At 45.3% G+C, this 13,111-nt stretch overlaps 2 protein-coding genes and 1 long non-coding RNA gene across 4 annotated transcripts; 1 reads left to right on the forward strand and 2 right to left on the reverse strand.

Moving 5' to 3' along the window:
- Positions 1 to 637: 637 nt before the first annotated feature.
- LOC125721851 (seipin-like) lies at positions 638 to 7,367 on the forward strand. The gene is made up of 11 exons (XM_048997998.1): positions 638 to 785; positions 1,310 to 1,806; positions 2,225 to 2,306; positions 2,509 to 2,652; positions 2,889 to 3,023; positions 3,419 to 3,516; positions 4,035 to 4,176; positions 4,590 to 4,668; positions 5,006 to 5,083; positions 5,183 to 5,251; positions 6,020 to 7,367. Exons 2-11 carry the CDS (start codon positions 1,610 to 1,612, stop codon positions 6,151 to 6,153), a joined length of 1,158 nt encoding a protein of 385 aa, XP_048853955.1. The 5' UTR covers positions 638 to 785; positions 1,310 to 1,609; the 3' UTR covers positions 6,154 to 7,367.
- Positions 7,368 to 7,670: 303 nt separating this feature from the next.
- On the reverse strand, positions 7,671 to 12,625 carry LOC125721853 (peroxiredoxin-5, mitochondrial-like). 2 transcript variants are annotated; one of them, XM_048998000.1, is made up of 7 exons: positions 12,523 to 12,625; positions 11,952 to 12,075; positions 11,009 to 11,143; positions 10,484 to 10,615; positions 9,704 to 9,742; positions 9,524 to 9,588; positions 7,671 to 8,102 (listed from the first exon to the last, which is right to left on the reverse strand). In XM_048998000.1, the coding sequence occupies exons 2-7, from the start codon at positions 12,042 to 12,044 to the stop codon at positions 7,994 to 7,996; spliced, it is 573 nt and encodes a 190-aa protein (XP_048853957.1). In that variant the 5' UTR covers positions 12,045 to 12,075; positions 12,523 to 12,625; the 3' UTR covers positions 7,671 to 7,993. The 2 variants fall into 2 exon arrangements, with proteins under 2 accessions (XP_048853957.1, XP_048853958.1); XM_048998001.1 differs by having other exon boundaries at positions 11,952 to 12,072; positions 12,523 to 12,621.
- On the reverse strand, positions 8,123 to 8,572 carry LOC125721855 (uncharacterized). Its single transcript, XR_007385986.1, has 2 exons — positions 8,467 to 8,572; positions 8,123 to 8,427 (listed from the first exon to the last, which is right to left on the reverse strand). It is a non-coding gene; the product is annotated as an uncharacterized LOC125721855 (long non-coding RNA).
- Positions 12,626 to 13,111: the final 486 nt, after the last annotated feature.

The following is a 13,111-nucleotide window of genomic DNA, read 5'->3' on the forward strand; positions in this document are numbered from 1 at the left end:
AGTCATCACCATATGAGCTTCACAGTCACATCATCACTCTCTCTCTACAGTCAGGACTGGACAGGTAGCCTTATGTGTCTCACACAAAAGCACCCCAGGAGTGAGAAAAATCCTTTCCTGGCCAATGGGCCTTTTATACCCCAGCTGAGAAGATGCCCAAATATAAAACATTAGGTCTGTCATAAAACCTGTAAATGGGAGAAATGATCTAAATAAGGACAATCACAGAACCTAGAACTGCCAATCACTTAGGAATAGAATCTATTAATACATTGATAATATAATTCTCTTTTTACCGTTACAGGTATATTGTATATTATAAAACGAAAACATGAATTAACTGCATCTTGTTCTGCTGCTGGAAAAGCAACCATAGTTTGATGGATATCCATATTGTGGTTAAAAGACGTTAATAGGCTTTTATTTTTATTGTAAAGGTGCTCGTAATAATTTCTGTTACACATACGCCAGCAAAGTTATGCAACGTTATGTAATGTAATTGTTACACCGAATTAGTCTACGTTACGATAAAAATTCCCCGGCGGAAAACGCGAAACGGAAATGCTGCGGCTGACAACGGAAGGGGGGAGGTGACAAGTTTCCTTGACGGCCGCCGTAGCGGTGAGGATACCGGCGCGTGAGGATGGGGGGGTGGAGCTGCGGGGGGTGTGATATAATGTTGGATGTTGATGCTGTGTAGTCGGTTGATGCTGCATGGCCTGGTGTGTTTCCCAGCCGATCCATAGCTACCGACGTGCCGATGTCCGGTGACATTAAGGAACCACGTAAGTTCGCCTCGACTTAGAGTAAAAGCCGCGCTTTTTGCGTCGGATAGACAGTGCGGAACAGTAGTTTAATAGCATATTTAGCTGCGATGCTATTAATGTCAAAGAATTATGTCAGTGAAATTATGCGGCAAAGTTTTATAAGCTGGCCCTTCGGTTTCACTTTTAGATAGCATAAAACTAATAAAAATAAAGAAATACAGATCACTGTTTTTGGTAGGCAGTGTCTGTATTCCCATCGATACTGACAGGAATGCGGGAAATGAGCTGATGAGCCGGCTTCGGCTGGCATTTATAAGCCCATTAAACATACCGACTTCATGCCGTCATCCTTTAACTGCGCGCATCAGCTATACAACAGAATATAATACGCTGTATGACCATTGCTGTAAACAACTTTATGACTGCGTGAGATATCAGTGTGGCGTTTGTCTTTCTCTTACGACGACTATAGTTTAAGGGGGGAAAGAAATTGATAATGCTGACGTTTCAGAATAATGTGCTTTTATACGTTTGCTTTTCAGTGCGGCGCATCGACCTGGAAGGATGACTTTCTGGAAAATGTCATTATGCTGTCAATTAGCTGGGAAGGGGATAATTGGATGGAAGTGACGTCACTCCGCGCGCCTATCTAAAAGTGGAAGCGCATGGAGAGGCGAATATAAATCGAGGACATAAATATCTGTGGCAAAACTCGAAGCTACATCAGACTGGGGGGCTGGTTGAAAGTGGTCCCGGTAAGCGTGGGGGCATCCTGAATGGAAACCCACGCTGGCGGGATTTAGGCCGTGCAAAGGCGCTTTTTAGCAGCTGGGGGAAGCGCCATGGTGCCGGCGTTGCTGTGGCTGCAGGACACGGTGGCCGTGACGGTGCTGTGGGCCCGCCGCACGTTGATGCGGGTCGCCGTCCTGCTCTGCGTGTTGGCGCTGGAGCTCTGGGTGGCCGTCTTCCTGTACGGCAGCTTCTACTACTCCTACGTGCCAAGCGCCAGCTTCGCCACCCCGGTGCATATCTACTACGGGTTAGTCAGCGTCTGCTACGCTCGTATAGGTGCCGATCTGGCCCACGCCGAAAATGAGTAAATAAAAACAGCAGATGGCAGGCGGGGGTGGGGTGGGGTGAAGGACATAAGCCCGTGACCTTAAGATTGCAGAGTCGTATGTCACCTGCCTGCTTTCCTACCTTTCAGCATAGTGTCTCTTTGGAGCAATTTGGTAGAAATCCCATAACAATTATATAATAATAGTAATAATAATGTTATGCTGTGTTTATGTATCATTCCCGTGTCTTTAAAATATGAATTTTCAGCAACTATTGCACCCTATGTTTAAAAGACAAGTTCAGGAAAAAACGGCAATAAATTTGAATGATCGCTGTTGTTTATATGGCTCGAATATTATCTGACGCGATTTGTGATGTGCTGCTCCTGCCCACTTCAGGACGGACTGTGACTCCCCAGGCTCAGGACTCTGCTCCTTTCCCATGGCTAACGTTTCCTTGTTGAGGAATGGCAGAGATCAGGTGAAAGCACATATCCTTCTTTTAGCGGTCCAAGCATGGAAGCCCGTCTCTGCGTACATAAAACAAAACAGCTGCGATACTAAGTCATAATTGTGAGATGCTGTGTAACGTCTATTATGCCGTTTTTTTTTTAACCTGGTTGAATCCCAGGTTACTGTGGTCCCACGTGTCCCTCTGTTGACTGTCGGTCCCGCCTTCTCAGGTGATGACGTACGGCCAGCCCTATCGGATCTCCCTGGAGCTGGAGATGCCCGAGTCGCCAGCCAATCAGGAGCTGGGTATGTTCATGGTCAGGATGTCCTGCTACTCCAAGGAGGGTCAGACTGTTTCATCTGTGGCTCGTTCAGTGAGTTGATCACACTGTATCATCGTTGTTTGCCGTGCTCCTCTTCCCATCTGCTGCTTCCTGTCCCAACGAGCATTAATATCCCCTTAACTTTTCCTCCCTGTCCCTTTGACGTTTTTCTGTCTGCCTTTATCTTCTGATGCTTCATATATGGACAGACTTCTGCATGTTCCCCCCCCCCCCCCCCCCACCTTTGACCTGGTTTCTAACCCGCGTGCCGCCACGTATCCCATCAGGCCATGCTGCAGTATCGCTCCGGCCTGCTCCAGGTACTGGACACCTTGGCGTTCTCCCCGCTGCTGCTGTTCGGCCTGCGGGAGCAGAAGCAGTTCGTCGACGTGGAGCTGTTCTCGGACTACTGGGAAAATTCGGTGCGTCCGGCAATTTGGATCGCCAACGCGATCCATGTCGCCGGGCCCTAATCCGCCATCTAAAGGGTCAACGGGATATTAAAAATGTGATGATCCAGACCGGAACCACATCACACCTTTTGTAGCCTGTAGTCAGCTGGTCACCCTTCTATCTGCCTGCAGGCAAAGGGGCGGGGCCACAGGGATATTGGTCCCAGTTGAAAGCTGATTGGCCTCTGGAGAGTCCCTCCCCTGTCACTCAGATAGTCGAATCACATCATTGGCTAATGATTAGGTTGACCCCCGTGTATGAATTTTACGGTTCCTGTTATGCACCGTACCTTTAAAAAGCACCCTAGAGATTCCCCTGCTGCAGATGGTCAGTATTTTCATGCTACCCGTTTGACTCCTTGCAGTATCAGCCCACCCTCGGCGCCCTGATTGAGATCCAGTCCCAGCAGGTCCAGATATACAGTGCTCAGCTCCGGATCCACGCTCACTTCACCGGCATCAGGTGCGGCTGGTTACCTGGGCGACGGCTCGTTTTTTACGGTACACGTGACGCTGGGCGACGGGAGCGGTGCGTCCGCTTTGTCCGACAGCTCCGGGCTTTTCCAGCGTGTCCTGTTTGGCGGAGATGCCTGCGGTTTCTGTTTAATGTTTTATTCAAAGCACGTGTAGAGACGCCAGAGAACCGGAGAAGATCTGCTGAGAAGAGCAAGCAGGTGGCGGCCGTTTGCCGGTGTGCGAACCTGGCAGCCTCTGACACATGCAGAGCTTGAAGCCGCAGTCACTGCCAAAAGATGTTCATTTATTATTGGATTTAGGGTCTTAATGCTTATAGCTGACAACGCTTTTTATCTTTTTTTTTTTTTTTTTAAAAGCTACAGTGAATGTTCCCAAAAATACTTTTCATGTAGGTTAATAAAGTGAACAAAATTTGGGGGGGGGGGGGGAAATTCCGGAACTTCTCTCGCCGGCCTCCCCTCTGTTTCCTCTCGCTCTTCACCTCCCCCGTCTGTCCCTCGGCAGATACTTTCTGTATAACTTCCCCAAGACGTCGGCCGTGCTGGGCGTGGCCAGTAACCTTGCCTTCATCAGCGTGATCGCCCTCTTCGGCTACCTGAGAGTCACGTGGGGGGCTCTGTGGCCCCCAGAGCAGGTCAGAGTCAGGGTAAGTGCCCAGCTGTGAGTCTCCAATTCAGTCTACTTTAAGCTCCTCCCCTTTTCCACCCTCATCTCCATACTGCTCCTGTTCTATAATCACCTCCACTAGTACCAGTGCGTCGGAATGTGAATATGCCCTTATTCTGTTGTCGCTGGTTTCCAAACTGCCCCTTAAGGGGAATCTTGTACGTACTTACTCTGTTCCGCGGCTGTTTAATTATTTTAATCAAGGCTGCGGTGATTAATTAAACTAGCTACACTGGATGGACTGACAGTGGAGTCTCGCAAAGGTGTATAATTGTGAGGTTTGCAATATGCTGTAAAGTGACGTGGCCGGGTGATGCGTGTGTTGGCCGGTGATGTGGCCAGGTGACGCAATGGTTGTTTCTCCACATCATGATCACTATATATGTTCTGCAGGTGACAATGGGAGATGTGACCCGTCTGCAGCAGAGGAGAGAAGAGGCGCGAAGGCGTATGGACTCCTCTAGCGCACCAAGTGAGCATGCCCAGTGTCACTAACGAGCTGACCAATCCACTGTCACGGTCACCTGTGACGTTGGTCTCGTTAAGGAAATGTCCTCTTCGCCGCAAACATTGAAGCAATGCTGAATGTCCCACCAGCAGATCTGCTAATTGTAATAATTCTTATGATTGTAAATGTATAATCACTTCAGTCACATTGTTTAGTCACGTCGAGTACTTAAGAGAAAAAAAAATTACCGTAAAGCTTCTGAATGATGGTAAATCGAGTTCCTTTGCACGTGCTGGCTTGTGAGTCGCTTTTCGAGAAGCAGGCGAACTTGAAACGTGACGGTCGTGCCGATGCTTTTCAGGCATGTTGGAACTGAGGAGGGGCGGCGGCCCTGCCCAGACGGGCGGGACTGTGCTGGCAGAGTCTTCCCAGGGGAGAGGTTTGTGACTGCGGCCGTGCCCGCTGTGGAGTTCCCCTTGACCTGGGCGTGTTTGCGTCTGTTGCCGTAGGAATGTGTTGACGCAAGTTTCTTGTGCAGGAGAGCCCGAGAGCCAAAGGAAGGCGGAGTCTCTGAGCACGCCAGCCAGCTCAGTGGACAGAAATACAGGTAGACATACACGTATAAATGTAATTGGCTTCCTGACATCGTTAGGAAATCGAAAACTGAGCTTCCGCCGTCGCCGTGTAGCGCCAACCTGGATCGTGCGATTGCAGCCATTCTGCACTAGTACACTCACCGCACGGTATCGGAATTGGTGAAGGGGCAGGAGAGGATTCACCAGTGAGATACAGGGGATGATTAGGAGGCCAGATTTGAAAGGACTCCAGTGGCTAATGTCACATACGACATCACAGTGCTGACTCTTTGGGATCCACACTGACCTCAAGATGGGCTCCCCCTATTGGCTACACCAACACCTCTTCCAGCAGCAACTTTGGTAGTTGGTCTCCCATCCAAGTACTGGCCAGGCCCAAACCTGCTTAGCTTCAGGCAGATTACCTACACTGCACTGCCGGTGATATGGCTGCTGGTACTGAGCTATTGCGTCTTTTTATACCCATAACTCCTCAGAAGAGCTGAAAAAGGTCAAAAGCTTGCTTTCATGTTTTTCCCCAATGCTTTTATCCAGAGCAACTTGGTAGAGAGGATGGATATTATTTGTGGGTTTGCTAGGATTTAAACCTTTGGCTTGTTAGCCCAATACTCTGCTTGTTGAGCTCCAGGAGTGTGCATGCACTTAGGTTACTCTAGCCTTACTAGGCATGGGTGATAAATTATGGTCTGAGGAGGCTGGTCAAGTGATCTGTATTAATGACTTTGCCCTACATAGGGGTGGTAGCGAAAGTAGTGATTTAATGTCCTGGTTTTTAACAGCAGACCCTCCGGAACTGCTCGGCCCGGCCCGAACCGGGGCAGCGGGTGAAGGAAAACAGGAGCTCCAGCTTCCGCAAGGTGCCATGGGAGCTGAGGGTGGCATTCGTCAGAGGCATGGGGCGTGGCTAAGCTGAGCACTCTTCGACAGGAGGCTCAGCCAATAACAGACATGCTTTCAACGTGCCTTAACCAATCGTCGTGTGCCAGGGCGGGTCCAGACATATACTGGTATTGAGTCGGCTGTTACCTCATCCCAGGTCTTAACTCAAGGGAAATCAAATTTTAACACTATTAGGAAATACAGTAACGTAGTAAAGTAGTAGATAGTTCTAGAGTTTTCCTGCCATAGTAAGTAAATAGGTTTACGGTCTTAAGTAGTCTGTGACAAAAATGGACATTAAAGCATCTCTTCCGCAATAAACCTGAAAGTCTGAAAATGTATTCACCTAAACTTTCCAGTGAGTTCTACGGGCTGTTAGCTTCCTTAGCTCACTTAGCACTTAGCTCTCGTTCGGTTAGTGCCCTAGTCCGTGTGGGCGTGATTGGACCATTGATGTGTGTGCTGCTGTACGTGGCCATTATAAAGCTGCGTATTCAGACTGCGCGTTAGCATACCGCACACACAGGAACACGGCTGACACACTTGGCTTTTAGCGTGCGTCAACAATCAAGCAAACGCCGAGCGAGAAATCCGTAACCAAACACGATAAACTAAAGGTATTCTGTGTAGTGATAAAGGTAGTTATCATATAGGACTATTCATCTGAATATAAAACTACATTAAATCCATATTTAAACAATATAATTATAAAAGATATTAATATAAGATTTTTGCCTTGGAAATGAGATGCAAAAAAGGTCAGTGTGTTGGTAGGGGAGGCCGCGGAAGTTTCCAGGTTTTATTTTCCGAGCCTGACTGGATTATTTGGATCATGCGGTTGTCAGGATGTGGAAGGTGGAGGGTGTTGTTTACAGTAATTAGGAAAATGCTCTCCCACTGGTCATGTGGAGAATGACACGGTGGTTGCTGGAACCCCCAGCTTATGCTGACCAATCCCGTTGCAGGAAGCAGGCGATGTCATATTCTGGGGAGGAATATGTCTGCTGCTGTGATGTATGATATTACGCAGGGTTGCCATTTAGACTTATTTTTATGTATGTGTATCTCTCACCTTTATGATATTTAATATATGTACAATTTTTTTTTTTTTTTTGTGAGGGATATGAAGGAAATGGGCCAAAAATGTTTTTATTTTTATTCCCAATGTCTTACTGCGAGGAACAGTTTTTTTTTTTTAAATGTTAAATGTAATGTCTCATGGCCACAATAAATTCTCCTTCAAACATATGTGCCGCCTCATTAAAATCATTCAAAAACATCAAGCTGCTTAAACGGGGGGGGGGTTAAGGACTATAGTATATAGTGATGGTGACTGTTCACAAACGCGCCATATGATTTATCCCGTGACTTCAAGGGCACATGCAGAGGGGAAACTAGTGCAGAATTCCATTTAATTCAAAGAGCTGAGAATGACATCGCACCCGAGTTCACCGAATTCCAGTAAAGGAAGTCGGAATGTCCATGAGCTGCAAAACACACCCTTACAAATATGTGATGTAGCAGTGTGCACCAACTACGAAAGAACAAGTGTTTAAGGTAGCACTTTAATAAAGATCGGTATTCATTTTTACACCCCCCTTTCACGACTGAGGCGATATTGTGCGTGTTTACATATTTTTCCCACTATATTACAATGTCAAGGTGCAAAGCAATTCAATGAATAAGTGCACTCAGGAGGCAGGAGGTTGATGTACGTTAAGTCGCCCTAATGGAAGAGCTGGCTTCATCGTCTCAACTGACCAATAAGATAAAGGTGCCTTTTCCCAAACCGCTAAAATGTAATAAGGTACATTCTAGGATATGGAGATGCACCTCAGGCCTGTGTGGGGCGCTGTTACGCAGACCACACGCCACTAGGCCAAGTCAGACAGCACGTTGGTAGCCAAGGTACAGGTCAGGCCCGTTCCGTCCGGCTCCACGTGGATCTTCTTCACCACGCCGTCTTCCACTAGCATGACATATCTGAAGAAAGTGCAGAAGAATGAGGATGACAACCTTTTATTTCGAACATATACAACAAACCAATATACACATACGTATATATACACCATACCTGCCTATATAGGTACACACACGTGTATATACACCATACCTGCCTATATAGGTACACACACGTGTATATACACCATACCTGCCTATATAGGTACACACACGTGTATATACACCATACCTGCCTATATAGGTACACACACGTGTATATACACCATACCTGCCTATAAAGGCACACACACGTGTATATACACCATACCTGCCTATAAAGGCACACACACGTGTATATACACCATACCTGCCTATATAGGTACACACACGTGTATATACACCATACCTGCCTATAAAGGCACACACACGTGTATATACACCATACCTGCCTATAAAGGCACACACACGTGTATATACACCATACCTGCCTATAAAGGCACACACACGTGTATATACACCATACCTGCCTATATAGGTACACACACACACACACACACACACAAACCTGCCTATATAGGTACACACACACACACAAACAAGTGCAGCAGACAACATAAACAAAAATAACATAAAAATAAATTGTCAAGTCTGAAATGGAGTAGGAGGAAGTATGTACATCTCTACCCGATGCTCGACGCTCTACCGAATCGCCATATCCCCACCCCCCCTCATTACCCCCCCCCCCCAATACTAAAAAGAACGACTTTAGTGTGGATCTGGGAAAGAATTACATCTGACAGGGTGTAATTGGAGAATGGAATAGTCTGCCTGAAGGAGTAATGCAAGCTAAGGCCCTAGATTCCTTCAACTCTGAACATGACAAGATCCTGCCAACTCTTATTAATTATTAGTTTAATTCCCTCCAAGCGAGTTTAACGGGCCAAATGGCCTTCTCTCGTTTGTAGCTTTCTTATGTTCTTATGACCTGAATTTACATTTGTCTGATGATTTTATCCAGAGAGATTTACAGTAGAGGTGAGGGTTACATTTTGTCTGCGCTCCCTGGGATTCAAACCCATGACCTTTGCGTCATTAGCCCTCTACCAGCTGAGCTACAGAAACAAATTTAAAATTACCAGCGCAAATATTTTTACTGCCAGCATAATCGTGCAACAATAATCAGAATAACATTTATTGCCTATGATATATTTCCATGATAACCAATATTTTGGTGCAAAATAATAAATACTACATGTATTTTATTGATTCATATAATAGATACATAAAATTGAGTCTTAAAATGTAAAGAATTTTAAATGCTGTGACCAGAGTTAGGGTTGACATCAGGGTTTGATCTGCCGTTACATTTAACTGTCCAATAGGCCTGATATCAGTGTGGCGAGAACGTTATAATTCTCAAAATGATTAGACGTTTATTGGCAACAAACGTCGGGATCTGTCACCTCTTCGACCTCTTGTTGCCAAGCACCTGGACGATCTGATCGCTGTCCAGCAACAGGTCCACCGCCTGGGAGAGAGGAAGCAAGAAGCTCAGTGGCGACGCATCGGGCCACAGAGCGCCCCCCCCCCCTTTCGTCCTCTCCGGTGTATGTGATGGAGGAATGTATGATGACAGGTTAGACCTTGGCAAACGCTCCAGTGGGGTCAGCCAGCATTCGCACCTGCGATGACAGAAAGAAAAAAAAACATGAACCGTATATCACCTAATATTAGTACCTAATAATATCACCTTAGCATTAATACACAAGTATACCTGGAAGACAATATATTTGCAAAAATATAACAAACATTACTACATGTGTATTGGGGGGGGGGGTTTAAATATAGATGGAGCCCAGCTCTGTCTTCTTATGTCCAAATTGCACCTCGTCAGAGCGCAGCTCCACCCCCTTCAGCGTTAGCCCTTTTTTTTTCTTAATTTTTCGTACAATTTCGTAACATTCCAACGTGGAATGACAGGTCAGTTTTACACAAATTTTATTTTTTTTTTCCCAACCAGCATTAATGCTTATTTTCATTAGTAGCTCTGACCAGACAATTTCGAGTGGATGAGATATTTCTTCATGGCTGCTTCACGTCTGTCCTGTGCTTTTGTATTTCGAAATATTTTTTTTACCGTACTACTACCAAAATGACATATTTTGTACCCGACACGACTCCCCACCCTCTCTGATTCGACCCCTGTGTGTTTGTATAACCTTTTAATGCTGCTACAGACACTGAAATCTAGTTAACAAAATTGTGTGAAATCTTAAATGGGCACCTATATTAATGTAAACTGCTTTTACATTAATGTATTGCTGAATGGCTGGTTTGAAACGGAATTATAAAAAATAAATGGCAAATAATACACTGCTTCAGGGACAAAGGACAACGTCCAACTCAAAGCCCCCCACACCAACCTTTCCCCCGGCAGCATGCTCCTTCCCCCAGGCAGACATCACGAAGGCGTCGTTGACGGAAATGCAGGCCAGCTCCTGCACCCCTTTGCTTCTTAGCTGCTCGGCCTGCTGCACGAAGCCAGGGAGGTGGGTCTGGCGAGGTAGGCCGAGAGAAGGAGGGCGGAACTTTAAATCGAGAAAGGCTACTATGGAGAAAACAGCTTGTGTAACTATTACTACATCCTCTGCAAGGTCGTAACCCAAAGCCAAATGCAGACTCACTGAAAACGGGAATGCATGCAATTCGTTGGTGACCCATTCGATTCCGGACAGCATGCAACGATGTTAAGAAATGTGCATTAAAAATGTAGCTTGTGGGCAAGGCAGAGGACATCCTGCTACTGAGCACTAGAGACTGTGACACTGTAATCATCCCCATCTTTTGTGAAACTATGCTCCCGGACTGCGCTGAGTGATCATCAGCCTCTGCTCTGCATCACGTAAAAATTATTTAATAAAAATATATATTTTTTAAAACTGCTTCACCTTGGAGCAGCCGGGGGTAAAAGCTCCAGGAACTGCGAAGAGAACACCCTTCTTGCCCTTGAAGAGCTTATCCATGGCCACCTTCTTGCCAGGATCATCCTCCTGAACCTCTACGGCAGGAAGTCTCTGGCCTACCTGGAAAAGAAAGGGTTTAAACTGGATAGATGGGGGGACGATGCAGGCTGATAAAACACGTGGTGTTGTTGTTAGACGAAATAATGGACCTAGAAATGGTTTCCGCTGTGATTTGACACCAGATCAGAAATCCCGCTAAGGTTAAACGCATACAGTCAAATAACTCTGCAGGATTTGCAAAATAAGGCAACGATGACCTACAACCATGAACACAGGCCTAGTTAAAGACAATCGACCCCCTTCACGCAGGTACCTCTAAGTAATACACTAACATACAAATTTTAACGCAACATAGCACTAGCATATTAATAATGCAGTCGCCACCTGAATGACACCGGTGTGATCATGAAGCTATAACAACAATGACACTGGTCATAGTCTGTAGTAAGCTTGTTAACGAACTGTGCGAGAGAAATCAATTTTGCAAGACCGGGAACAAAAGTGGTCATTCATAGGTCGATAAATCAGTAAATAAATGTAGACTAACATTACAATAATGTAATTAACGCTAGGCTCGTTTCGTCATATTACGTAAAACTATCTATCCAGATGAGGGAGAATGTGAAGTTAAAAATATTTATCCATCTAAATATTCACAGGCGCAAACGACCATCATCAGTTACTATTACAACTGCACTATTACACGACTTCCGCAGAAGTACACCAGGCTGCTATTTATGGTTCATACTACATCAATTGCATGTATGCTTTCTCTGTAGAAAGTGCACGCCGAGAATTAAGGAAGTATGTGAAAGCATGAGCAACTGCAGGTATATTTTTAGAGTATTTCGGCATGCCAGTTTCCTACCTTAATTGGCATGTTGACAGCCAGGGTCGTATGTAAGATCCTAATGCCGTTGACGGATCGGGTCGTTTTCAGCAAAGCCGAGGTGGGAATCATGATTTTCGTTCAGGCTTGTGCGCGGCAGCTGCTGATAGTCGGCACGGGAGAATGGGACAAATAACACCCTGTCACAAGACGTTAGTGGAGCTTCTACCTGGCTTGTTATACGTAGAAGAACTGATCCAGGATCAGATCGAAAGAGCCCACTCCTGTTCTCGACTCCACTGAGCTAAGATTAATTTTACTATTCAGTCCGTCTTAAAATAGCCTACTGACATAAAAAAAAATATTCTGCAATTTAAAAACCATACTTTTGATCCTTAACCCCAAGAAACGTTTAAACAGTGGGAACAGCGTCCCAGGCATATAACATATTTCAACGCTAAATGATACATATTATAAATTATAAAAATTAATCAAAGTAATGAATGCTACTAAAAGAGATAATCACACATCGGTAGTTAAAAAGTGTTAAATTTTCTAGAAATGTGACAAAGATTACGCTTTATTGTGCTTGACAACACTATTCAAGTACCTTATTAATGCGGTTGTCCGAACGATGTGCTTCTGGACGTTGATACTAACGGTATTATTACGACGGGACACTCTCACCTGATTTCCGGTTCCGGTGGTTTGCTGTTGTAGTTCAGATACTAATGAAGTCGCGTGAAGTATAGGTGGGTATCGGATATACAGTACTTTAGTATGTTGGACGATATGTACGCTTATTTGTATTATGACGCCAACTATGATTACATTCCAGTGCTATCATATTCACATATGTAATATACCCAGTTTAATTGAACCAAAAGCAAGGGGAAAAATTTAGCGACCGCAGATCATAAAATAGCGCGCTCACTGACGATATTCATCTGCACTTAGTGAAACCGAATACGCTGAGAACATTTTTCCAAGAGAACCTACCCCTGGTTTATGTAGTTATGATCACTAATTTATTGCCACGGTAAATTATCCATCTGTTTGTAAATGGTTTCAGGTGTGAAAAGTACAAGGTGTGCTGGAAGCTATGAATGAAGAGATGCTGCGCAACCAAATATTCAAATAATAATGTAATGGAGAGCACGGGGGGCAGACAAACAATCATTTAAAAACCAAGACGGACA

Source organism: Brienomyrus brachyistius, unplaced genomic scaffold (genome assembly GCF_023856365.1).
Source record: "Brienomyrus brachyistius isolate T26 unplaced genomic scaffold, BBRACH_0.4 scaffold35, whole genome shotgun sequence".
Lineage (NCBI taxonomy): Eukaryota > Metazoa > Chordata > Actinopteri > Osteoglossiformes > Mormyridae > Brienomyrus > Brienomyrus brachyistius.